At 39.6% G+C, this 26,389-nt stretch overlaps 1 protein-coding gene across 1 annotated transcript in view; it reads left to right on the top strand.

The window, feature by feature from the left end:
- The first annotated feature begins 80 nt into the window (after positions 1-80).
- Positions 81-26,389, top strand: part of si:dkey-103g5.4 (uncharacterized) — a 31,948-nt gene continuing 5,639 nt past the window's right edge. Inside the window, exons 1-17 of the mRNA XM_052106950.1 lie at positions 81-216; positions 1,222-1,554; positions 1,979-2,353; positions 7,199-7,369; positions 7,450-7,607; positions 7,700-7,837; positions 7,998-8,145; positions 8,296-8,411; positions 13,144-13,269; positions 13,478-13,667; positions 13,977-14,042; positions 14,136-14,276; positions 14,357-14,407; positions 15,683-15,799; positions 16,334-16,485; positions 21,872-21,958; positions 22,254-22,400. Coding sequence (XP_051962910.1) covers positions 93-216; positions 1,222-1,554; positions 1,979-2,353; positions 7,199-7,369; positions 7,450-7,607; positions 7,700-7,837; positions 7,998-8,145; positions 8,296-8,411; positions 13,144-13,269; positions 13,478-13,667; positions 13,977-14,042; positions 14,136-14,276; positions 14,357-14,407; positions 15,683-15,799; positions 16,334-16,485; positions 21,872-21,958; positions 22,254-22,400 — 2,640 coding nt within the window. The 5' untranslated portion in view covers positions 81-92. The remainder of the gene's footprint in view (positions 217-1,221; positions 1,555-1,978; positions 2,354-7,198; positions 7,370-7,449; positions 7,608-7,699; positions 7,838-7,997; positions 8,146-8,295; positions 8,412-13,143; positions 13,270-13,477; positions 13,668-13,976; positions 14,043-14,135; positions 14,277-14,356; positions 14,408-15,682; positions 15,800-16,333; positions 16,486-21,871; positions 21,959-22,253; positions 22,401-26,389) is intronic.

Below are 26,389 nucleotides of genomic sequence, written 5' to 3'. Positions count from 1 at the left end.
TTTAGTTTGTGAGAGTCCTGCTAGACTAATGATTTGAAACCTGTATGTAACATCTCAGTGTCCTGGAGCGAGTGACTGAGCTGGCTAATGAGATGACTGACATGGTATCAGTGGAGTGCCAGAGGCAGGGGGCGTGGGCTGTGCTTAAAGAAGGCACTGGAGCACAGCTATTATGCCCTGCTACTGGGTCAGCCCTCAGTAGAGAAGACATAATCGGTGAGACCTTGTTAAATGTTGCTCCACCAGGTGATGCTATTTTACAACATTACACATATATTATCTGCTGGTCAAATCCTGTCAAATCGCTTCTGAAGCTCAACTTTGTAAGTCTGTGGCATGTCTGATTGATTCAATTCTAAGGAAAACACAGAACGATTTCACTCTTTATACTTCCGCAGCTCCCGATGGGTCTGTTAGGGCTTGTGAAGCTGTGCATGTAGACCCTCTCACAGGCCTCATTCAACCCAACCCTAATGCCCATATGTCACTTGCTAGCGGGCACAGCATGCCAGTGCCCTCTGACTTTTTTCTGCACCCCCAGACTGGCAAACTACTGCCTGTGGTGGGGAATGTGGGCTTTGATCCTGCCACCTCTACCCTTGTCTTTACAGCCGATGCTTGTGTAGGTGAGTCATGCATGCAAATTGTTTTAACACAGCACAAAATACACAAGTTTATACTGCTACATACCAAGGCAAAACACAGTAACTATGGCCACACTAAAAACGGGAAAAAAGTACACTTTTTGGGGATTTTAGTAGTGTGAATTAAAGTTCTCGTTCTGAGCATACCTGAGCCAAATCTGTCACAGGACAAATCATATAGTCTAAAAATCCTGATTTTGTTTAAATGAAGTTTCAGTGTTTGGCCTTTGCACAGCAGAATCCATTTAAAGGGATAGATCACCCAAAATTGAGAATCCATTTACTTCTTCTCGTGTTGTTCCAAACCTTTCTTCTCTGGAACACACAAGGAAATGTTGGGCACAATGTTAGCCCAACATTCACTTTGCTTGATTGTTTTTTTTTTTTTGTCCATACAATGAAAGTGAATGGTGTCTGAGGTTAATATTCTGCCTAACATCTTGTGTGTTCCACGGAAGAAAGACAGTCATACAACTTTGGAACAACATGAGGAATAAATGATGACAACATTTTCATTTTTGGGTGAACTATCCCTTTAAGTACCATCTGTCTTTATGCAGCCTTTCTCTCTTCTTAGGTGAGGTGGGGAAATGGGAATCACCCCTGTTGTCTTTCATCCCCTACCCTACGTCTCGTCACGCAATCCACACAGCTTCCAAGCTTCGGGGACTACGTGCAGGGCAAAGGCTGGTGCTGGGGGGACCAATGTGTGACTATGACACTGGGGTGTTGGTCCCTATTCTGGCAGTCACCATCCACCCACAGACAGGACTAGTTTATCCTCTGGGTGGTGTTCACATGTGCCCTTTCTCACGCATGCGGCAGCCCATTCAGATCGGCTGTCCAATGCTGGACCCTAGGACAGGAAACTTAGTGCTCACCACAGGGGTCAGTCTTGATCCTCATACAGGTAAGTAATTCGCAAATTTATTTTGCAGCAGTTGACTCCAAGTCAGTTTTCAAATATTGTTATTCTTTTTATCTTTCATTTCAAATCCAGGAATACCGTGTGTGTGTGTGTGTGTGTGTATATATATATATATATATATATACAAAAAAAATGTTTACTCCTCCCTACTATATATAGTATGGAGGAGTAAACATTTTTTTTGGTTTAATTAATATCATTTTGCTTAACTTGTTTTGAACGTGGAATATTCCTTTAACATCTAATGCAGTTTAGCTTTTCAAGTAAATTTGGCTTGTTTTAGGGATGTTTAGATACTTTTATTGGAATAGTTTTATTTTGATTGAGAAAATTATGTACATTTAAAAAAGCCTCAGCATGTTCAGACATACTGTTTAAGAGATGACTGATGACACTGTCTGTTCAGGGGCTATACTTCCAGTTGGTGGGCTCCTCCTGGGTGAGTCCTTCATCGAGCCCTTGAGTGGAAGGATGGTGCGGGTTGGTGGAGGCAGCATGCGGGGAGGGAAGGTGGTACCTCATGCTGGGGGGTTTCAGGCTCTGCTAGACAGCCAGGCTCTGTGTGCTTGCTTGCGTGTGGCAGAACTCCTGCAAGGATGTGGTGAGGAGTGGATCTCAGGAGCAGCAGATCCACAAGGTGACCTGGATAGGCTTTCAGCAGCAACATCTGAGCTGCAGCAGGCCTGGAGGAGCAGCCAGCATTGTATGCTGCAGTTGCTGAGCCGCCTGGAAGCCATGCAAGAGTGGGGCTGCTGTGTGTTTGAAAATGGCGGTAGTGTGGGTAGGTTGGATTCATACTCTTTTAATTTTGCATCGTTTTCATTCCCAACAAAAAAAAAAAAAATATGGTGCTACTCTGAATAAGGTCTATTGTAGGACAATAACTCAGGGATGGATTTTGACTGATGTCTCCAACTTGATTAGAGTGGCACGGTGGCAATGCTTCATTGACTTTTTTAAGAGAGCGTTAGATTTGTTGCATTGCAACCCTTGATTCTTACTGAAGTGGCATACAGTATGTTACAAAAGTTTAGTGTTACATTAACTATTGATTGCTTTCTGCAAAGTTTATAGCCATTTAAGAAATTGGTCTGTATTTCTTCGACTTTCTTGGTTATGGTTCTGCGAAGAGTTGTTTTACGCTTGCCTTCATTCCTATCTATATACTTGCCTGCTTGGTAACACAACTAAGTGGCAGTTCACACAAAAATATATTTTTGTGACCATCCATGCTGTTTTTCAATTGTTTTCTATGTAAACGTGCTAGACAGACATCTTTGTGTGCATCTTGTTGTTTTTTTTAGCATCTCTTGAAGGTGCACTGTGTTTGTATGACACAGCGTTAAGTTAAAAAAGCTGTAAAAAAACGCATTTCTATACACCTACGTTCGTGGCACTGCTTTTAGCTTTTTTTAGCGCAAACTGCATTCATCAGGTTAATGGCCCCTTAAAACCATATTTTATTGCTATATAAATATAAAATAAATATATAGATAAACAAATAATAGCACATAATAAAATACTGTTCTAGTAAATATGCCAGCCTGATCTCATGAAATTTACATGACAATGCCAACATTTTGCATTGCAAACCAAAATGATGTGCTTCATTACATGTTTGGTTGCAGTTTCCTATTGAAATGTCCAGCAAGGGGTACCGAAACCAAGTTAAATGTTATTGCAAACAGACAAGATTTTTAAGGCTTGGATGTTCAAGGCTTCCCACAGGATTTTGTGAGACAATGTGGGGTGGACATCCGACCCTCTAAAATGTTGTACATTTTAAAGGTAAATACTATCATCTGGTGCACTTTGAGAGCAAAATTAAGAGGCTAGTGTTGTGCCCTTGTAAAAAGTTTTGTGCTCTTAAAGCTGCAGTATGCAATTTTTAAATAAATTGAATTGTGAGAAAGAGTGCCCCCAATTCTTCCCCATATACATGATGCTCTTCACCCCTAGTCAGGGTTACTTGACAGCTGTTCACAAACAGAGCTAAGGCCTGCCTTTCACTGAGTCTGTTTTGCTAACTAATTTCTCACAGGGCCTCATTTAACTTAGACACCATGTTTATACAGAAAACATTTTTTTCAGTGAATAAATACTACCTACTTTAGCTTTAACAATTTCACTCTAACCATTCTAAAAAGCAGGGTACAAACTAGTGATGTCAGTTTCAGCTTTTAATCTTTTAACGTTACCTCAGACTGCTAACGATAGGTAGCATTAGCTAGTGAAGCCATAAGCAATGTAACGTTATGCCTTTCTTTTTGTATTCTTTTGCTTCTTTTGTAACCCAGCCAACCTGTATAACTATTATATTACATTATATTGTGTTACATTACATTATATTACATTATTTTGTATTATATTAATTATATTATGCAATAGTAAAATATTTCTGCCTTAAATTCTTCACTTTCACACATTATTTTAAGGCTCTCTCTCTGATTACGCTGCCGGTTTATGCACATATTAAATTCAAGGCTCTGATGCTGGCATAAAAACAGTCACTGGGTCTGCTCCAGCATACCTAAAATCTTTTATGCAGATCTACACTCCCGCCAGAAGCCTGCGGTCGGCTAAGGAACGTCGCCTTGTTGTACCAACACAAGGAGGCACCAAAACACTTTCCCGGACTTTCAGTTTCATCATACCACGTTGGTGGAATGACCTTCCCAACTCCATCCGTGAAGCTGACTCACTCTCTGCCTTCAAAAAACGGCTAAAAACACATATTTTCCAAGAGCACTTAACCAGTCTCTAAAAAACTTGTTGCACTTGAATGCCCTTTGATGCTAGTGAAACTTTGTAGTGTGGCACTTTTCGTACAAATGTCTCCTTAAGATGATTCGCTTATGTTTTCCTCTTTTGTAAGTCGCTTTGGATAACAGCGTCTGCCAAATGAATAAATGTAAATGTAAATGATTAACTCACAAGCCCTTATTTCTCATGAAGGAAGACTTGAAGATTCTGTTTCTTGGATGTTATCATCTGCACATACAGTAAATAGAGCAGGGCATCTCCTCTGTCTCACTGCTTGTTATAAACACTGTGTGAATAAACCCAAAATAACCACAGATATTTGACGTTACGGGGCTGTTAAGTGAAACTGGAGTGCTTTGTGTTCAGAAAATTAATACGTTAATACCTTGTTTATATTTTCACGGGAGTTTGGCGCAAGTCCCTGTAGACGGCGTGCACATCAGAGCGCTTTAGAAGTGGTTCATCTTCACATGACGTCCGCGGTGTGGTTCCCTGAGGTGCTCAGAGTTCAACTGAATGAGACACAAGTGTTTTTTCCTGCACATATGAGACATTATGCAGGGAAAGATGAGGTTGAATCCAGCTTCTTAATCAACTGCTTTTTATTTAGTAAAAGGGACTCAGTGCTTTGAAACTTCACAACTCTTTCACTGAAATGTTAATATTTACTTGTTGCCAGTGGCTAATAACAGACATTTTTTGGTCGCATAATGCTAAATTTACTCGCATATGCAAGTGATTTACTCGCAATGTAGAGGGCTGGTTAACGTTACTTACCTCAAAAATGTGTCATCCTCCTCAACCAAATAATGTTAGACGGATCCAGGAATACTCCAGTGCAGATATCTGCAAGTGTGTGCGAGCGCGTGAGTTTACAGCAGCGGGGGAGAAGCTGACTGAACTGATTGGCACACAAGAGTGCAAAACACAACCTTTTATTTTATGTTATTATGAGACTGAGAAGTACAAAACTATTTTAGATGAGAAGTGTAAAAATGTTTCGGTTCATTACGAGACTATTGCGGGGCAAATTAGACTTTGGCGGGCCACCATAGTCTAGACAATTAATGGGAAACACTGATGTTTAATGAGTAAAACATACCTCCCTAACCTAAACCTTAGCCTTAACTTAACCAATAGTGTCCTAAAGATAAATGAGAGGTGAAAAAATGGACATCCTTACCCTTAATCATTGCCTAAACCTAACCGAGAGTGTTTTAAAAGCATATTCTAAATGAAAAGCACATTAACTAAAGCAACCACGTCATTTCATGTCGCTTCTATAGCAACTTATGCAACTCTTTCACTCTGAGCGTCCTTGGCTGGGCTGGAGGCTTGTTCTCTGAGACTAATGTTCAACGCACTATCTGGTGAGTTACCGTGCAAACTAATAATATTGGAATAAGTGTGTAAATGAAGGTGGGTCTGTAATACAAGCATTCAAATTTAAAGTTTTCAAATTATGTGTTAAGGTAAAAGTGTTTTGAAAATAATAACATAGCAATGTGTGAGTAATAGAGGCCATAGTACCCATTATTTGTGTGAAAGTGAATAAAAAGCACAGTTGTTGTAGTGCCTCTAGTGTTATGCTTACCAGAAAACTGCAGCAAAATGTAGAAAGCAGCACTTAAAACACAGAAATATAGTTATAGTAATGTTCATTCTATTAGACTAGGTGGTCTATTTTAGGTCTATTTTACTCTCTTATTTTTTATTTAAATTCTGTTTTTAATCTGTATCTTATTCTATGTATGTAAACATCTGTAAAGAACTTTGTAAACTAGTGTTACTGCAACACTTTGAAACTGATGCAATTTTTGCTCTACTATCGCCACCAAACGGAATTACAAAAATAAACATTGTTTTTCAAGTTAAAAAAAATACCCTTGTCTGCCATTTAATCAAACAAACAGATAGTCCCGTCCCCAGCACATGCCATTGGTCGAGTCAGTGTTACTGTGTCTCTTGAGACAGGTCTCTCAAAATGAACATAGTGCCGCAGAGACACAGTATTTGCAGTTTTCAAGAAAAATAACCTATGAATGGCTTACGTATAGTTGTCTCTGCATATTAAGCTGGGATACAAGAAAGTATTTTAACAAAGAAAAAGTTACATCAGCTTTAACCTCGTGCGATTCAGCGGCCTTATGCAAGGACTTGCTATTTTGGATTCACTATATGCAACGCGAACATGAAGTACTCGGATGAGTGCAGCAGAGCGGATTTCTGACAGAGGTTCTAAATACATGTTTGTTATTTTGAACCACATTTCACAGTAAGATCTGTGGGTCATTTCACTTTATTTTAATCCAATTTATGTCATATTTTTGTTTGTTAACACTGTACAATAAGATGCTATTCATTAACATTAGTAAATGCATTCCTATATATATACTGTGTATTTTCACATTGAGAATAAATGTATTCATTCAAAAGCTGAAAATCTTTGCTTTCAGAGGCTTTATATGGAGTTAGGATGAAAATAAGCTGCATTTCAAACTGTTCTGAGACCAGCGCAGACAGACAGCACACTGGAGGTTAATTAGTTCACTAAATAGGGAGCAAAGGTGGATCCCATAACTTTCCTATATTTTTTAGGTGCTGCTAGAAACATATCAAAAAATGATTTGGAAAATGCACACAGAAGTATTATAAACATGTATCATGATATTATTTACTTAAATATTTTCCAGTTTTCACATAATAATAATAATCACTAACTATATACTTACCATAGAGTATTACAATGTGTGATTCAAATTTCAAAAAGCAAAGTTATTCATATGTATTTTAATTATTTTTCTAATTGTTTAAAAGCCAATTTTTGCCTCCCTCCTTATTTTGTTTACACTTGTTTACTCAGGTGAGATCAAGCTGCCTGGCACTGAGCTCTCCTTGCCCGCTCTGCTAGGGTTTGAGTATCCTGACCCTGGGGGTTCGGGTTTGCATGTTCCAGTTCTCGGTGCTCAGTTAGACTGGGTGTCAGGCTGCATGGTGCCCCTGGCAGGAACCATGGAGGATGCAGATGGTAAAGGTAATGGAGGTCACCGGAAATGTCCAAATCCTGGTAGATTAATCTCCCCGTGTTAATCCAGAGTATATTATTGCTTTCAGGGCTGGTTCCCATACGTTTTGGAGCCCAGACGGTAGACCCGGTCACAGGTGTGCTGGCTCCTGTTGTGGGGGCCCATCTGGATGTTTGGAAGCGGACCGTGATCCCTATTACTGTGTACCAGTTTCTGACATTAGGAGAAAATCCAGACAGTGTAATGGTAAGCAAAGTTGAACTAAATCCCAATGGCACAAAATCTAATTTGGCTCAGGGGTATTTATGTGTGTGTGTAAACGTGTTTGTTTGCCTCAGGTGGAAGTCCTCCAGAAGGAAAGCAGTGTTCGGGGCAATTACTGGTGTGAGCAGACACTGAAGGAAGAGGAGATGGTGGGAGATTTTGACAGAGCCATTAAAAACTATCTTTGCACATCCGTGCCAGAGTCTGACTGTGTGAGTTTCCTATTTAACATACAAGTCTTTTGACCAAGTGTCTATTTTTATTTATCTGACTGTCTGTGTGATGGGTAAAAATTTCCACCATCCTTGCAATCTAAACAAGACTGTACATGTGAGTGTTTGTGTGTGTGTGTGTGTGTGTGTGTGTGTCCAGATAGACTGGACGGACACAGAAAGGCAGCTAAGGGAGACCGCCGCTGAGATCCAGGAAATCAGCCATTGTGAAGCCCAGAGAAAAGCTCTCCAGAACTCTGAGTTATCGCTGCTTCTACAAGCCAATGTGTTGCTCACTCTCACAGGAGGTCAGCCCTCACACTAACAGTCCCAATGAGACTACAAATGGTTATGCTTTAAAGATTCAGAAAAATAGCTCTCATGATCCATATGTATAAAATATAGATAAGTAACAGATTACATTTGACAACTTGCCCTGTGTTTGTGTGTGTTTTAAGGGGATGAGGAGGAGTGGGAACAACAGTGTCACTGGAACTCTGAGCTAAAGGCTGTGCTGAACCGAGTGAGTGTGTCCATGGAGAGACATCGGAAAGACCAGGAATTGCAGTATATGGTCTGCTTCTCTTTAAAAACACTGCCACTTTCCTCACATACACTACCAGTCAAAAGTTTGGACAAACTTTGGACAAACTTATGAATTAATTTATGTTTTCCATGATCTTAAAATCAATTTGATCCTGCTGCAAATATCAGCTTAGAACAGAATCCATTTATATGCTAGTCAAGACTGGTTTATTGTGGCTAGTGATGGTTTTGTGCCAGTCTAGGTGGTCTACCAGCATAATGAAGCTGTTCACCAGTATAACTGGTCTTTCAGAACTTTCTGAATGTTCAAACTAGTTGACCAAGGAAGTCTTGCTGGTGATATATATATATATATATATATATATATATATATATATACTTTTATAAGGGAAAGTTTTATTTATAAATAGTTTTCAAAACTACATTACTTTTCCATTTGTATTTCATACAGCAGAAAAATAAAACTTTTACAATGTACTTTGGGTTTCACTGTCATCACAGCTTTGGGTTTGATTTGATAAGGATAAATGACAGATGATTAGATCCAATGTCCTTTTCTTTTAGATGACAGGTTTACCTTAGTATTAATATACAGTCTGTGGTATAGTCTATTCTCATAATTCAACAAGATGCAAAAAACTGTGTTTATCTTAAACGGCAAACATCTTGAACATGTAGCGCTTTCCCCTCCTATCTACATGGCGTAAAGGCGCACGCTTGCAGATGCGCAACTCGCACGAGTGATCAAAATGCTGGTTACGAATGTAACTGTGGTTCTATGACTGAGTGGAAGACTGCCAGAGGCAGTACTGAATGCACAAGTGGAAAACTCTTGCGTGTGTGCTTTGACTAAGAATCGAATTAGAAAATTGTCACACTGTCACGCATGATGCGTCTTTAGCTATAAAAACTCCTAAACACGACAACTCGATCTCTAGATCATTTTTGCAAATTCCAAATGTGACCAGAGGCCCTAGCTGTCTTCCACTCAGTCATAGAACCACAGTTATATTCCAGGACAGGATGCCCTGAAGACTCATATGTATGAGAAATGATCTGTGTCACCCAGTGCGCTAGTCTCTGCTTGGAGAGTGCAGTCTCTTTGCGTGCATCACTAAAGCAAACAAACAATTGGTCATTCTTGCGCCAGGCTGCTGTCCTGTCAATGTAAACCTTCAAAGACCTAACTGAACATAGCTCAACCTGCATGTCAGCCTGATCTGGTAGCAGAGCAGCCAACACAATAGGCTGATTCATAAATTGTGGAAACAATGTCTTGGTCAATGTCATGCCATTCCTGTGTAGTAGTTCCAGTGCAGCCTGGACGCACTTCGAAAACACCCTTTGTATTATAGAGAGGCCAAACAAGAGAACTCTGAACTGAAATAATTGACCCATTAATGAAAACCAAAGTAATCGCCTGTGCGATAATTGGAATTTGGAAGTAGGCATCCATTAAACCTATAGTCACAAACCAATCTTTAGGCATAGTAGCCTGTAAAACATCTGCCGTGCACAACATTTGGAATGGCATGAACTTTAGAAAACAATATAAATTGTTTAAATCTAAGATCGGCCGAAACCCACCATCTTTCTTTGTGGCCAGAAAATGAGTGGCAAAGAATCCCCCGGGATGAACTTTGGGGTTGACAAGTTCTATGGCTCCTTTGCGAGCAACACCTGAACTTCTTGCGCAAGGGCATCTACCTGAATCATGAACTACTGTGGGTCTCTACCCAGTGTGTACAGGGGGTTGACTGTGAAACTGTACACGCTAGCCTCTTGAGAGGGTAATCAGCAGCCACTGGTTTGTTGTTATTGATCCCCAATGAGCCAGCTGACTCTCTGTAAAACAGCCTTAGTTGACCATACCACGTCAGTGCTCCTGTCTGTGCTTGTCTGCAGAGATGGAGGCGATGATGGGGGCTTTGGTGTCGCATATGAGGCTGATGCTCCCATAGTAAGGTGCCACCACGTCTGGCAGAAGGAAGTGGAGGTTGGGGGCACCGACGGTGAAACTGATGAGGAGGCTTAATGTAGGTTTTACACCAACATTCTGATAGCGAGAAACAGGGGTTGCTGTAGGTGCCCTGGGATCTGAAGCTGTCCCTACATGATGGAAACAAGTATCTGAGACCGAAACATGCTGATTCAGAACTTCCTGTGCTGCCAGTCTGAAGATTCGTCCAGGACTAGCGGCAACCATCTGAAGTCGTTCCGACAGACCTCTGGAAATGTGGATTGGGCCAAACAATCTTGGCACCGTTCTTGCACTAAAGTGTCCAAAGCGCAGTGGTTGGCAGTCAAACCCATCGCCTGCACTGCAAGTTCAGCTAGATCCCTCACTAAAGGGTCAGATGATGTTGCACTCATGTGAGCCTAAGAATTAGAAACATGACCAAGACATGCTCTGGAGTTATATGCCTGTGACAGCAGTTCATCCGTGCGTCTGCAGTTGACATTGGGGCAGCGTCCGTTCTCACGGTGTGCCTCATCAGGAGACATGATGAGCCCCGTAACACTGGGTTCTACTAATAGTATACTATTTCAAATTTTAACGGTCACGGAAAGTTAGTTGAGCTGAAAGCTTGAGGGTGACGTTAAATTCAATGCTATTTTTATTTATTTTGACCTAACTCCTTGTCATTTATGACTTACACGTTTATTGCAGCAAGCACAAAGAATAAATGTCAATTAAAGAGTTTCGTCCAGGCCAGCGATATTCTCCGCCAGGGGCCAAGTAATTTCAAACTTGAATCACTAAAATCTCTGTTGTGGATTGACTAGAAATATATCCAGTTATAATTAAATTTTCTTTGCATCAAGAAAACAAGGGAAAAATACAAAACAAGTTTCCAGGAACACATCACAGCATTGCATTGCCAACTGCACTGATATAAAAGAGATTAATAAAGCTTTACTCAATAGTCAAAGTAAAAGAGAGGAAGTCATGGACATTTTTCAATTTCTCTACTTGTGAGTATTTTGTTGTTTGTATTTTTATTGTCATGTACAAAAATATGATAATTATGTATTTTTTAATTGAATATGGCATATTAATTTAGCATGGGTTTTTAGCAAAGACCTTCAAGAAGTTCTGACCACCAACATCATCAGAGCCATGACAAGTTGAAGTCAAAGGGGACATTGACATCAATACTATGACATAAAGAATGACATAAAGTTTTTTTTAAACCTTGAAATAAAATTATTTCTCATTATTTTGCATTTCATTGGTTTTTCTGATACTAAATAATGGTTAATTTCTGTTTGCAGTGGCTCTGGAGTGCAGCATTACTAGTTTGACCATCTTCATACAGATAAAACACAACATTCCTATATATGTAAGCTTTAAGATGCAATTTAGAGAGATACCAATTTATTTATTTTTAATTACTCTTCATACTGACAGCAGGCCTATTAAATGTTTCACATACGTACAGGGATCCATCCTTAACCTGATCTTTCCTATGGTGTTAAGACCCCTCAGTGCAGAGATTCAGCATCAAACTGATGACATGTTGATGGCTGAATGAAACGAAGTGGCAACAAAATGATTCTGTATCTGCCCAATTTTTTTTAACAGCTTTTCATTGGTCATTTGATTTTATTTATTTTCACTTAGTTTTTACTTGTTTTATTCATCTTACTTATGGTTATAAAATTAACTTTAGTTAATGTTAAATTATTTCATATTTATGATTTTCATATAAATAATATTACTACTAATTCACTTTAAGCTTATCATTAAAAACATGTGGATTTATTAAGTAAATTCTCATAACTATTGCATTATGGATTGTGTTAATTATCGTGTGGATTATTGAATGATTTATGCATCTGATTACATTTTGTATGGGCTTGTTTTATTGAGTATCCCCTCCTCTAAGTAATGATATGTGATATTTTGTGATGTTCTGTTTATTTTTTGTGAAGTTATAAGCAAAAAATGTGGCTTATAAGCAACTCCTGTTTACATTAAACAACATGTATGTCAAAAATATATACTTGTTATTGCTATTATTTGATTTATTGTTGTCTGTGAGTAAATTGGCTGTATTCTACTCTTTGAGAGTTTTCCAAGACAAAAGACACATGGCTTATTGATCAGTTTGATGTTTTTCAGTTTTAATCATAAAGCCTACATGCATTGTAAAGTACAGCTTCTAAACTTTCAAACAATACATATTTTGTGTTGGCCAAGGCTGTAGTATTGAATATTTTGATAATATTTTTTTCTCGCCAGCGGGCCCATCCGAGCTTAAAGGGTTTAAAAGCATTCAGGCTGCACATTATGAAATTTGTGGAGAGAATGCCCATCTGTGGCATAATTTAGGCAAAGGTTGAGTATTTTGAAGAAACTAAAATATATTATATTTAAAATGTTAAGGTCATTAAATAATCCCCATCCTTCCATTTGTGTTATTTCATAGATTTGATGACTTTGCAATTATTCTAAAATTTGGAAATAATAAAGAATGTAAAGAATGCCCACATTTTTGACTGATGGTGTACTGTAACATTAAACACTCTCACACTCTCCTACAGAAACATATTCTGACAAAGTTAATTGAGCTCATTACTACATTGTTAAACAGCTGAATGAGCAGATCAATACATTGAATTCTTGATGTTCTCCTCTGCTACATATGCTTTTGATGTGTTCGCCAATATTCTGGCTGTGCACTCTTGTCAATTTTCCAGTTTGACGGAATGTGGCTCAGGGTGAATAACACGAACGTGTCTTTTGATTATCGCAGGATGGGAAATTGAGAGAGAGGGAACTGTGGGAGCAATTAATGCAGAGACAAGCAGAGCTGGATGCAGTTCTTTCTTCTCTTCACTGTGCTCGTCTGGTCTGCCAGCTGCGTGCTGACACTGCGCAGGTATTGCATGCTAGAGGCGAAACACACAATGCACTGTACAATTTTGAGCTGAAACTCAGGCACTGACCGATAATTGTATAGTGATGCCCTTGGTATATAGTTGGAAGAATTTCCATAGAGCTTGCCAATGAATAAAACACTTTCATCATTTGGAGAATTAGTTTTTCTGTCTGTCAGTGTACTGAAATGCCTCTCTTCTTCTATCTAGTCTTTGGTGTCTGGCTCATTCTGGTATAGGGATTTTGGTGTGCTGCAGCCCAAGGGTGTCAACAACCCTCTGAAAGTTGTAGCCATGACTCAGCAAAAAATCCTTCCTCGGCTTGAACGACTCATTCAGCTCTTGGAGGAAAGCAAAGCACCTGGCCAGATAACTAGCACACAGCAACAGCCAAGCTTTGGTACAATATCCACATTAATGCCTTAGATCAGACAAAAATAAAAATAATTCTGTTATGATTTATTCATCCTCATGCTGTTCCAAACCCATATGACTTTCATTCTTCTATGGAACAAAAAAGATGTTAGACATAATGTTAGCCTCAGTCTCCAGTAATTTTCACTGTATTTCTCCTTTTGTGAAGAAAGTCAAACAGGTTTAGAACGACAAGAGGGTGAGTAAATGGTGACAGAATTTTCATTTTTGGCTGGATTATCTCTTTAATTATATCTTTGACTTCTACAGTATTAAAAATCTCAAAATCTCCCAGGGAAGCAGGCATTTGGCCGAGAGACTGTTTCCAGAGCGTGGACTGAATCGGTGTCTGTTGTTAAAGGTATACTTGAAAGCTGGGAGAAAAATGTGTAAACTTTGGTTGTCAGTCAGCCTGAAGAATTTCACAACTGTGTTTGTGTCTTCTGCTGCACAGGTGTCTCAACTCAGTCCTTTAAAGATCAATTGAAGGCTCCGTCTGCAAGTGAACAGAATGCCACTGCGCCCTCTCTTCCTCTGTCAAACCCATCATACACACATAAAAGCCAGGAAAAAACCCAGCTGAGCCACAGCCAGGGTAAGAAGGTCTTTGTTCATAGATGTTACCGGCATCCTTATTTCAGATCATGACGTGATGTTCCCTCTTGTTTTATTCAGATGTCCAGGAACCTGGGCTGCCCATGCACATCAGTATCCCGAAACTAGCAGGTCAGGGCCTTTTCGAGGCTCTTTAATGTGGAGCTTTGAATAGAACTTTTACGTGTTTTAAACTCTTAGTTTCTGTTAAGCTTGAAGGTCAAGTTTGAGCTGTAGGAGGACAGTGAACCAGAGAAGTTATTTGTTTAAATGCATTGGCACTGAGAAACAATCATGACCCAATTTAAGGGCTTTGTGATCCAATGCTTTTTAATCAAGATCACTCACTGGTCACGTGACCCAAATAGGTGCCCAAAAAGGCATGCATCTTGATTGCTATTGCTCATACTAAGGGTTGGGGATTTATACAAATCCCACATGTAAGTATTAAACCTCAGCACGTAACTCATCCCGCACTCTTTGTACTTCAGTTACTGTAGGAATGATACCTCAAAATTGTGTGGCTTATTGGGAAGATGTGCTAACCTGCTAAAACAAACATATGTTGTGTTTTAAATGCTGGTCCACAACCAATGCTGGTATTCCAAGAAGGCTTTTTGACTAGCTTAAAGGGATAGAACACCCAAAATGAAAATGATCTCATAATTTACTCACCCTCATTCCATCCCAGATGTGTATGACTTTCTTTCTTCTGCAGAACACAAATTAAGATTTTTAGAAGAATATCTCAGCTCTGTAGGATCGTACAATGCAAGTGAATAGTGGCCAGAACTTTCAAGGTCCAAAATGCGCATAAAGGCAACATCAAAGTAATTCATACGACTCTAGGGGTTTAATCCATGTCTTCAGAAATGATATTAATATGAGTGGGTGAGAAACAGATCAATATTTAAGTCCCTCTTTTCTATTAAATCTCTTTAACCATGGTTTTACTACAGTAACCATAGATCAATTATGGTATTTGAAGTAAAGCCACAATAACCATAACATCTACAATGGTTTTACTACAATAGCCATATTTTAACCAATAATAAACCATTCTTACTACAAAAATAAATAATGAATTCGAAAATGAACCACAGTTTTACAATAGTACAACTGCAGTAACCATGACTAGAGTAATATTTTTTGGTAGGAACCATGGTTTTAATTTTGTGGTTAATAGATTTTATTATGGCTTTAGTACAAATATCATTGTTACAATATTGTTACTGTAGTAAAGCCTTGGTTGAACTATAGTTGAACTATGATAAAAGCTATTGTGAAGGAATCCAAAATAATTGCGAAGGAACCAAACACTTATTGTAAGGGAATGCAAAACTGTTACAGAAAATGCATTTCCGCTCTTTCCTGTATTCTGTATTTATTTTGATGTCTATGTTGCAGAAGAAGACTGGTCCAGACTGGAAGCATTATCTCCACTCTTCCAGCAGATGAAGAAAGTGGAGCAGCAGCTCAGGGATAGTGCCAGAGATATAGGCCTTCTCAAAATTCAGCCCCCAGGTCAAGCTCTAATTATCACCACTGAAACTTTCAATCTGAACTCAGCAGAACTGCTAAGTCATTAGTCTTACAACAGATGACTTAGTCATAAGAACTATCATAACCATGTCAGTGCAGTAGGGAAATAACTTGTACGGGAACTTGTACATACGTTTTATTTTTAGTGACTTATTGGCATCAAGGGGCAGTGTTGTGGCTTGATTACACATATAACAGTGTAATTAATTAACAAACCTCTTTGGAGATTGCAAAGTTGCAGTTTCTGATTGTGATCACATCCTGTAAAGCAGTTTCAGAAAATATTTGCCCCCCGGATTCAGATTTTCAGGGACATTTTTACCTTTATGAGAAAATATTTTTATAACCATATAAAAACATGTGTGGTCCATTTATGTCAAATACTTCCCCACAGGGGAATTTTTGCTCCCACATTTTAAATATTTGAGGATTTCTTTGTTGCCCTATATAATATGTGACCCTGCTGTGAAGGACTGTACTGTTTGGTTCTTTGGGTGTGTTTGTGCATGAATTCAGGTGCAGGCCGGTCATTCTTGGACTTTTTAGATGCGCAATGGGAGTGTGATGGAGAGCTGATTAAAGTGAACTCTGATACCCTCAACCCACGAGAGCTTCTTCTCTACCAACATGGACAGTTCCTCCTACAGCACCTGCACTCACACAAAATGGTCTGGATCCTTTTGTCTTTCCCTCCCTCTCTCTCATTTTCATACTTTTATGTTAGCTTTTACTATATCATCAGTAAGTGATTACAGTATTAAGAAGCGTTCACACAGGGCACGTTCAAAAACAGCTAGACAAAACAAAACAAAATGAAACTGAATGCATGAGACTTGATGTGCTTTTTTAGGCCATATCCACACTAATACATTTTTAAGAACACCATTTCAGCTTCCTTACGCCATCATTTTCCAAAGTATGCAGTAATATAGAGTGTTTTTTAAATGCTTAATTTTCGTTGTATGAAAACATCATTCCAGTGTGGATGAGAGGCATAAACATACAGTAATCAACGGACCTCATTCATGAAACTAATTTGCACGAAAAAGGAACCTTCCCGAACACTTTCCCAGATTCCAAACATTTGTAAAGAGGGGGTGTATGCGTGTTCATTCACAATTATCATAATCCACGACCATGAAAATGCTATATGAGGAAAGCACCAGACTCGCTAGTAAATGCTGTTAACACCTATACGGAACAGTAATGAAATAATTTTTTATGGAATAAGTGCATTCCCATCTTAATATTTTTATTTAGCAAGCACAATAGCATCTCAAAGAAAGTGAGTAACTATCATTGCATGTTTTTGCTGTAATATGATGCTCTATTGTGAATTACACCGTTCAAGAAGTCAATAAAAATGGTTTGACATGAGTGTAAAGCCATTTGTCTACCACCATGAACCTTCGCCAGCATAATCTGTGAAACATTTTGAGTTAATCCGGATGGTTACAGTGATATACTTGCAACTGGAAGAATCTTAAGAGAAGTAATGGTAACTGAATGCCTGAAGATGTAAGACATGACCAATTTTCAAGCTATATATGACTGTGCAGGCTTTTTCTATTTTTCCCCACTGTATTGTGTACGCACCTGGCCTTGATTTGTTTATTTGGGTTTAACAGCATTAGCATTGGCCGCCGATAAGTGGGTACAACTGGACCTTTTGTCCTGGGTCCGGCTTGGGTCCACAAAAAGGCTATTTTATATTGTAAAGCGCATCAACATGTTCACGCGGGAGACACGGATATGAACACTGAGACAACACACAACCACGCAAATGTAGCGAATGTTGATGGGCACCCACTCCCCGATATGTTAGGAAAAATTATACTTTTAATAAATATATTCAAGAAGTACAGAAATGTTTCTAAATGAGTATAGACTGTGGGTTTAAAAAAAAAAATAATAATTTATGTAATTTTTTAAGGTTAATTTCACTCATTTCATTGTTAGTTAATATTTTAATTACTTATTTAATTTAACTTCTATCAAAATGTAGTCATGATAGTTTGATTGAAAGAACACAACACGTTCGGATTATGTTGTTTAATAGGTACAACGATAACATCATCATGGAGACGACAGCCAGCCATAACTTTTATACCATTCTTTATTCTAAGTCCCCAACCGTAATACACTTAATATATGTTCAACACATATAACCTATATAATGGAATACTACCGTATATAACCTAATACTACACAGATGTCTTACACATGATTTATAAGTGGTTGGGAGCAGGTGTAAATTTGGTTTGCACCAACTAATGTTTTGAAAATCTGAAAACTTTCATGAATCCAAGAATGAGTGGCTTTTTGAGTGATTTACTAAAAAAATTATTCTGCTCTTGTTCAATGAATGAGGCTGTAGAAATGGGGGCGTGGCTGAGTGACGTCTGTGGAGAGAGAGGCTGGGAGAGGAAGAATGGTAAGGATTGACAGCTGTGGGAAATTATCTTTAACAGCTGTTTTGTGTTGTAGTGAGAGCTGTGGAGGTTTAAAAGGGCAGTCCAGTCCACCGGAGGGGAGAGATCCAAGCGTCAAGCTGTGTGTGTGTGTGTGTGTGTGTGTGTGTGTGTGTGTGTGTGTGTGTGATTTAAGAGTGTTCCACTCAGAAATGAGGCTGTGTTAAACAAAACACTGTTATACTGGAAAGATGGACACCCTCTCCCGCTTCCTCATTCCCTTGAACTAAGGGATTTGTTACGGTGATGCCGAAACCCGGTAACAAGGAAGATTGCCATCGTGGAGTCCTCGCCGCTGGCCAAGATTGCGAAACCCTCGCTGGCATCCACCAGATGCAACATCAGGCCCTGAAACGAGCCATCCTACAACAGGTTGGCCAAAAACCCAAACAGCACTGTCAGTGCTTCAGAGCGCTGACATTTGGCCACCTGTTTGCCTTCACCCAACAACTCTGTGACACCTGTTGAAGGTGGTTGCTGAGGAACCGATGGAATCGTCAAGTGGTGCTGGAGCCGTCAACCGTCTGCAGAAGGGAATGGCGCAGTGAGTCCAGTGCCACCATCCGGAATTGCTGGAAGAGGCCATCCAGCTGGCAGAGGACCACTTGGTCCTAATCAAACCTCCATTCAAAAAAGCTTGGTTCAATCCGAGGCTTTGGATGCAAGCCGATGGTGGGAGGTAAGGTGTGTGCACATGGATATTCAAAGTTACCCTTTAGTGATGGTCATTATTCAATTTTGGGGACAAAAGCATAGTATCAAGGCTGCGTTTATTCCCGCATCTCCCATCCACTAATCTTGGGCATGAATTGGCTGTCTTTTACAACTTTATTGAGGGAAGTATGTGTGGATGTGTCCTGCAACAAGGTGTATCGGTTTGTGGTGTGTGATACGCTGGCTGAGGATGCGGTGCCAGGGTCGTCTACATCACACGTAGCTCCACTTAAGGAGGACGTAAGTGAGGAGGAAGTCTCGTCTTCCCTAGAACCTAGAGGATTTCCTGCAGGGGATTTCCCTCTGAAGCAAATGCGAGACAAGACCCATAGGCCAAATGAGATTGACTGATGGTCAACACCTTAAGCCAGACATTGTACTCATATATCCATATTTTTAGATTATCAAGGATCAGTTGTATCGAGTGACACAGGACACTCAGACAAAGGAGGATACAACTTAATTGTTAGTACCAAAGAGCAGCTTTGTGCTGGTTCTGGTGGACTAAGCAACATGGTATCCAGAAGCATAATCTGAAGAAGATCTTTGTTCAAAACAATGTAAGACATGACCGTTTTGCAAGCTATATATGACTGTGCAGGCTTTTTCTATTTTTCCCTACTGTATTGTGTATGCACCTGTCCTTGATGTGTTTATTTGGGTTTAACAGCATTAGCATTGCAACATGTCTCTGCTCAACATTTCAGCTCAAAGTGTTGCGGAGGCACTCTTCAGAATTATCTCCCGAGTGGGGATTCAGAAAGAAATCCTCACTGATCAGGGCACTACATTAATGTCACACACACACTATGTGAATTGTACAAATTATTTGGGATTAAATCAAATCGTAACAGCGTTTACCACCCCCAAATGGACGGCTTGGTCAAACTATTCAGACCCTAAATAACATGATTTGTAAGTTTGTGCACGTAGACGCTCGAAATTGGAACAAGTGGCTCTAGCCCCTATTATTGGCAGTACGAGAGGTCCTGCAAGCCTCCACAGGGTTCTACCCATTTGAATTATTTGATGGGCATCAACCGTGCACGTCCTAAGGGAAAATTGGGAGGAGGGACCTGCAAACAGCAAAAACTAAATTCAATACATTCTTGAGCTGAAAGCATAACACCAAAAAGTGGGGCAATAAACACAGGATAATTTGTTCCAGGCTCAAGAACGTAAAAAAACGGCTGTATCATGGGGGCACGCTACTAGGGGAATTTACACCGGGATATAAAGTCCTTGTATTACTCCACACATCAAGCTCTAAATTATTCACCAAGTGGCAAGGGCCCTTTGAGGTCACACAACAAGTCGGGGAAATTGATTATGAGGTAATATGAATGGATAGAGGCAGAGCACTTCAGATTTACAACCTCAACCAGCTAAAACCACGGAGAGAGGCGGAGACCACCTCTCAGTAGAGGTAGCGGCACGCAGTCGTCCCTACCGATTACCCAAACACAAAAAAGAAGTGATTTGGAAAGAATTAAAGGCCATGTTAGATATCGGGGTAATAGAAGAATTCCACAGTGACTGGGCCAGCCCAGTGGTTCTGGTCCCTAAGAGTGATAGCTCAGTCTGGTTCTATGTGGATTATAAAAAAGTCAATGCAGTGTTTGATGCATACCCAATGACTTGGATTGATGAACCGCTCGATCAGTTAGGCACAGCTCACTTTTAATCAACACTGGATTTGACAAAGGGATATTGGTAGATGTGAAAAGACGCCATTTTCCACACCATTTGGATAACACCAATTCACAAGGCTTCCGTTCGGTATGTTCGGGGCCCCAGCTATGGTCCAGTGGCTCATGGACAGAATCCTCAGACGTGCGGTCTGAGGATTCTGTCCATGAGCCGCTGGATATGAATCAGAGCTGCTTATGCTGCTGCCTATCTAGATTACATCATTTTCATTAATTATTGGAAACGGCACCTGCGGCTCAGACAGACCTCAGGCAAACCCAAAGAAGAAGTGCGCAATTGGGCGGGTGGAAGTACGGTATCTGGGCTTCCACTAGGATCATGGGCAGGTGCGGCCCCAAATTGAAATGAGCGATAGCTAGACAACTAGACCCAAATGCAGAGGAACAGTTCAAAGGATTTATTTATAATAAATGTGAGCAGCCACTGTTAATGTCAAGGATACAGGCACCGGCTGCAGCAGTGGGGAAAGATGACAGAGAAGCACAGTCAGAGAAGTACGGTGCCCGGGGCAATCTGTAAAGAGGCCAGCAGTGTAGGGCGATCTAGCTTCCGACTCACGGGCAAAGATGAGGTGTCCTCCGTGGAGACCCAGCTGAAATGCCATGAACTGGAAGGCAACCACACAGCCAACACGGAGGCAACCAACAGGGAGAGGAACAACGGTAAGGATTGACACCTGCGGGAAATTATCTCTAAAAGCTGTTTTGTGTTGCAGTAAGAGCTAGAGAGGGATAAGAGGGCAGTCCAGACCGCTGGAGGGGAGAGAGTCCAGACCGCTGGAGGGGAGAGAGCCGAGTGTCAAGCTGTGTGTGTTTATGATTAAGCGTTTTCTGCTGCAAGGTTGTGTTAAAAAAGACTGTAATATTGGAATGAAGTACGCCATCTCCTGCTTCCTCATTCCCTGGAACTAAGGGATTTGTCACAGAAGCCCAATGCAATCTCGTAAGAAAATGTATTAGTGTGGATGTGGCCTTAGTGGTGCTGTTCTATTCTATTTGAATAGGTATCATCACTATTACAATTAATCATACTTGGGGTTAGGGATTTTTCAAAACCTCTAAAACTAAGTGTAATACTTTGGTGCACACTTTAAATGCTGTAGTATTTACAGACATGCAGCCTGAAATTTATTTTCACAGCTGTGATTTCTTTATCACAGATCCCAGCAGTAAAACTGCAACTGGCTTCCAGTCTTCCTTTCAATGACTACCACAATAATGCTTTCCGCAACTCCTTCTATTATCAGGTATTTACAAATTTATGTATAGAGCCAGTTTTATTTTATTTTATTTGTGTGTACGTGTGTGTATGTGTGTGTATTGTTAAAATACGTATATTTCCCTTTAATACTAATATGCATGATATAAATGGTTAATAATATTGAAAATAAGATTTTATAATTTTTTCCCCTGTTATTTAATTAGCTTCATAGCTACTTGGGTTGTAAACTTGTAATTGGTTAAATGTGATTCATACTAAGCACTTAGTGCTCTGTCATACAAACCTCAAAAATGTTCACTTAGCAGTACCCATATTTTCAGGAGGAAGAAAGGACACTCTTTGTTCGCAGTCAGAGGTTGCAGTCGGTGGGTGGTCTGTCTCTGCTGATGATGCACTGTGCTGCACACATTTCCACCAACAATATGAGGACTGACTCCACTCCTGCCTTCCAGAGGGCTTTCTTCAAGGTATTACATGCAACCGCCAAATACCAGCGCAGCTTGACCAAGTCTGAAAGGAACGTGCTAATAGAATTTGTAAAAATTATTTCACCCCCAAAAATTTAAATTATGTCAATATTTACCCTTGTGTACCTCCAAACTTGTATGAATTTCTTTTATATATCTATATATCTATATATATAAACATAATGCAAGTGAATAGAGTCTTTGGTCAGTCCAGCTCAAAAAAGGACAAAACAAATCTACCATAAAACCACAGTTTATGCGATCATTATGAAGTCTTCTGAAGCCAAGAAATCACTTTAGTGAAATGTAAGTCATTATTTATTCTCAAATCAAATTAAGGGATAGTTTACCTAAAAAATTAAATTCTCTAATCATTTACTCACCCTCATGCCATTCCAGATTTGTATTAACTTTTTCTTCTTTTGAACACAAATATTTTAAGAAGAATATCTCAGCTCTGTATGTCCATACAATTCAAGTGAATTGTAGCTGTGGCAGGGCGGAGGGCGGGGCCGGGTCGTGATACTACACACCGGCCCCGTATTAGGCTAATTATGCCTCCGTGAGGTTTAAAGGCTGACTGCAGAGGGCCGTGCGGGAGAGAGAGATCGTTAGCGGACATGTCCGTCTTGTGTTTGTCTTTGTTTTAAGTTTACCATTAAACTATCATTTATATTATCAAGCCGGTTCTCGCCTCCTCCTTTCCATTGAATACGTTACAGTAGCCAAACCTTTTAAGCTCCAAAAATCAAATAAAGGAAGTCACATTTGACTCCAGTGGTTAAATCTGTCTTCTGAAGCAATGTAATCGCTTAGGGTGAGAAACAGATCAATATTTAAATCCTTTTTTCACTATAAACCTCCATATTCACATTCAATTTCAGAATGTGAATATTTATTAAAAAAAAGGACTTACAATGCATTCAGAAAGTATTCAGTCCCCTTAATGTTTTTCCACATTTTGTTATGTTGCAGTTTCACATCAATCTACACTCTATACCCCAATGACAAAGCAAAAAACAGATTTCTGATAACTTTGCCCATTTATCGAAAAGAAAAAAACTTAAATTTCACTTTGACATAAGTATTCAGGACCATATCTCCCGTAATTACATTAGTTGAAGCACCTTTGACAATGACTACAGCCTCAAGTCTTTTTGAGTATGACGCAACAAGCTTTGCAAGCTTTTTGCACACCTGGAATTTTAGATTATCTGCTATGCTTCTCTGCAGATCCTCTCAAGCTCTGTCAGGTTGTATGGGGATCATCAGTGGACAGCCATTTTAAGGTCTCTCCAGAGATGTTCGATTGGGTTCAAGTCCGGGCTCTTTGCTGGGCCACTCAAGGACATTCACAGAGTTGTCCCTAAGCCACACTTGCATTGTCTTGGCTGTGTGCTTAGGGTCATCGTCCTGTTGCAAGGTGAACCTTCGGCCAAGTCTGAGGTCCAGAGCACTCTGGACAAGGTTTTCATTAAGGATATTTCTGTATTTTGCTGCGTTCAGCTTTCCTTCAACCCTGACCGATACCCGGTCCCTGCCTCTGAAAAACACCCCCACAGCATGATGCTACCACCACCATGCTTCACCGTTGGTATGGTATTCCACAGATCATGAGTGGTGTCTGGTTTCCTCCAGACATGACGCTTGGAACTGAGGCAAAACAGTTCAATCTTAGTTTCATAAGACCAAAGAATCTTGTTTCTCACAGTCAAAGAGTCCTTTAGATGCTTAATTGCAAATTCCGAGCGGGCTTTCACATGTCTTTCACTTCCGTCTGGCCTCTCTGCCATAAAGTCCTGATTGGTGGTGTGTTGCAGAGTTGCAAAGTTAACAAAAATCTGTTTTTTGCTGTCATTATTGGGTATGTAGTGTAGATTGATTTATAATATAAATTATTTTAAGCATCTAGCATAATGCTGCAACATAACAAAATAAAGGTGTCTGAATACTTTCTGAATGCACTGTAAATATGCATCTGTTTCCTGCTTCAGAAGACATAGATTAAACCACTGGAATCATATGGATTACTTTTAATCTTCCTTTATGCGATTTTCAGAGCTTCAAAGTTCTGGCCACCATGTTAAGTGATATGATCCAGCTGGGGATGAACTCTGGTCTATAGTGTGCGTGTCCTTGGTGCTGACCTCTCCACCACTGGAGGAGGATGAACCCAAATGCAGAGGAATAAGGAACAATGAGACCACAAAAATCTTGAGTTTAATCGTTTGCTCTTTACATCAGGGGGAAAAACAAAACATTAACTACAGTCTTGGGCAGCACTTTAACCCTCTGGGGTCTGAGGGTGTTTTAGGCCCTGGAGAAGTTTTGACATGCCTTGACATTTGTGCTTTTTTCAGTTGCTTAAAAACATATCAATGGCTAAAGTCTGATAACACTGTATTCAGCACAAACTGGGCTAAAATAATATGTGAGCAACATGTGTGTTCAATTTATTATTTTATTTTTTATAGAAAATAACATTTATGCGTGGGTTTTGAAAAAACACAATTTTGAAAGGTTATTGAAATAAGGCCATATAACACATACTAAACATTTGTCCACAAGACTTTTGAGAACTGAATCTTGTAGCCTAGAGTTTCTGCTACAAAATGATGTGAAAACCATCCTGATCACTCATTCCTACAAATCAATATAGTAATTTAACATTTTTAAGACACTTTTAGTGTTAGAAAGGTCATATGCGTGGATGTGTGAATTATCATGAATATTGTAATTCACACCTGAGGAGACAAAAGACCCTCCTCTGGGCCCATCAATGAGGAATGTGACAGAAAGAGAATGAATGTGAGGAGACTTAATGATCAAAATCAAGTTTTAAGTTAAAATAAGTAATCTGACTATACATTTTCTTTCTATAAAGACTTACTTAATTTTATACCTACAATACTGTTTAAAAGAAGTCTCTTCTGCTCACCAAGACTGCATTTATTTGATCCAAAATACAGTAAAAACATTGATATTGTGAACTCTTTTTACAATATAAAAGAACAGTTTTCTTTTTTAATATATTGTAAAATGCAATTTGTGATGGAAGCTGAATTTTCAGCATCATTACTGCAGTCTTCAGTGTCACATGATCCTTCAGAATATGCATATATGTTGATTTTCTAACAAATTTACAAGCACAAGCTTTGTTGATGATAACAAGGCAGCATAAACATGAGCTAAAATATATTCTAAAGATTCATATTATTTTTTATATCATATTACATATCATATTTATATCATACAGCATACAATTTAAATACTTGCTTTAGCCGAAACAACATTTAAATGTAACTAAATCTTACCTATTAGGACATACACTCACCTAAAGGATTATTAGGAACACCTGTTCAATTTCTCATTAATGCAATTATCTAATCAACCAATCACATGGTAGTTGCTTCAATGCATTTAGGGGTGTGGTCCTGGTCAAGACAATCTCCTGAACTCCAAACTGAATGTCAGAATGGGAAAGAAAGGTGATTTAAGCAATTTTGAGCGTGGCATGGTTGTTGGTGCCAGACGGGCCGGTCTGAGTATTTCACAATCTGCTCAGTTACTGGGATTTTCACGCACAACCATTTCTAGGGTTTACAAAGAATGGTGTGAAAAGGGAAAAACATCCAGTATGTGGCAGTCCTGTGGGCGAAAATGCCTTGTTGATGCTAGAGGTCAGAGGAGAATGGGCCGACTGATTCAAGCTGATAGAAGAGCAACTTTGCCTGAAATAACCACTCGTTACAACCGAGGTATGCAGCAAAGCATTTGTGAAGCCACAACACGCACAACCTTGAGGCGGATGGGCTACAACAGCAGAAGACCCCACTGGGTACCACTCATCTTCACTACAAATAGGAAAAAGAGGCTACAATTTGCAAGAGCTCACCAAAATTGGACAGTTGAAGACTGGAAAAATGTTGCCTGGTCTGATGAGTCTCGATTTCTGTTGAGACATTCAGATGGTAGAGTCAGTATTTGGC

Source organism: Xyrauchen texanus, chromosome 36, assembly GCF_025860055.1.
Source record: "Xyrauchen texanus isolate HMW12.3.18 chromosome 36, RBS_HiC_50CHRs, whole genome shotgun sequence".
Taxonomy (NCBI): Eukaryota; Metazoa; Chordata; class Actinopteri; order Cypriniformes; family Catostomidae; genus Xyrauchen; species Xyrauchen texanus.
This window is presented reverse-complemented; position numbering and strand designations above follow the sequence as displayed.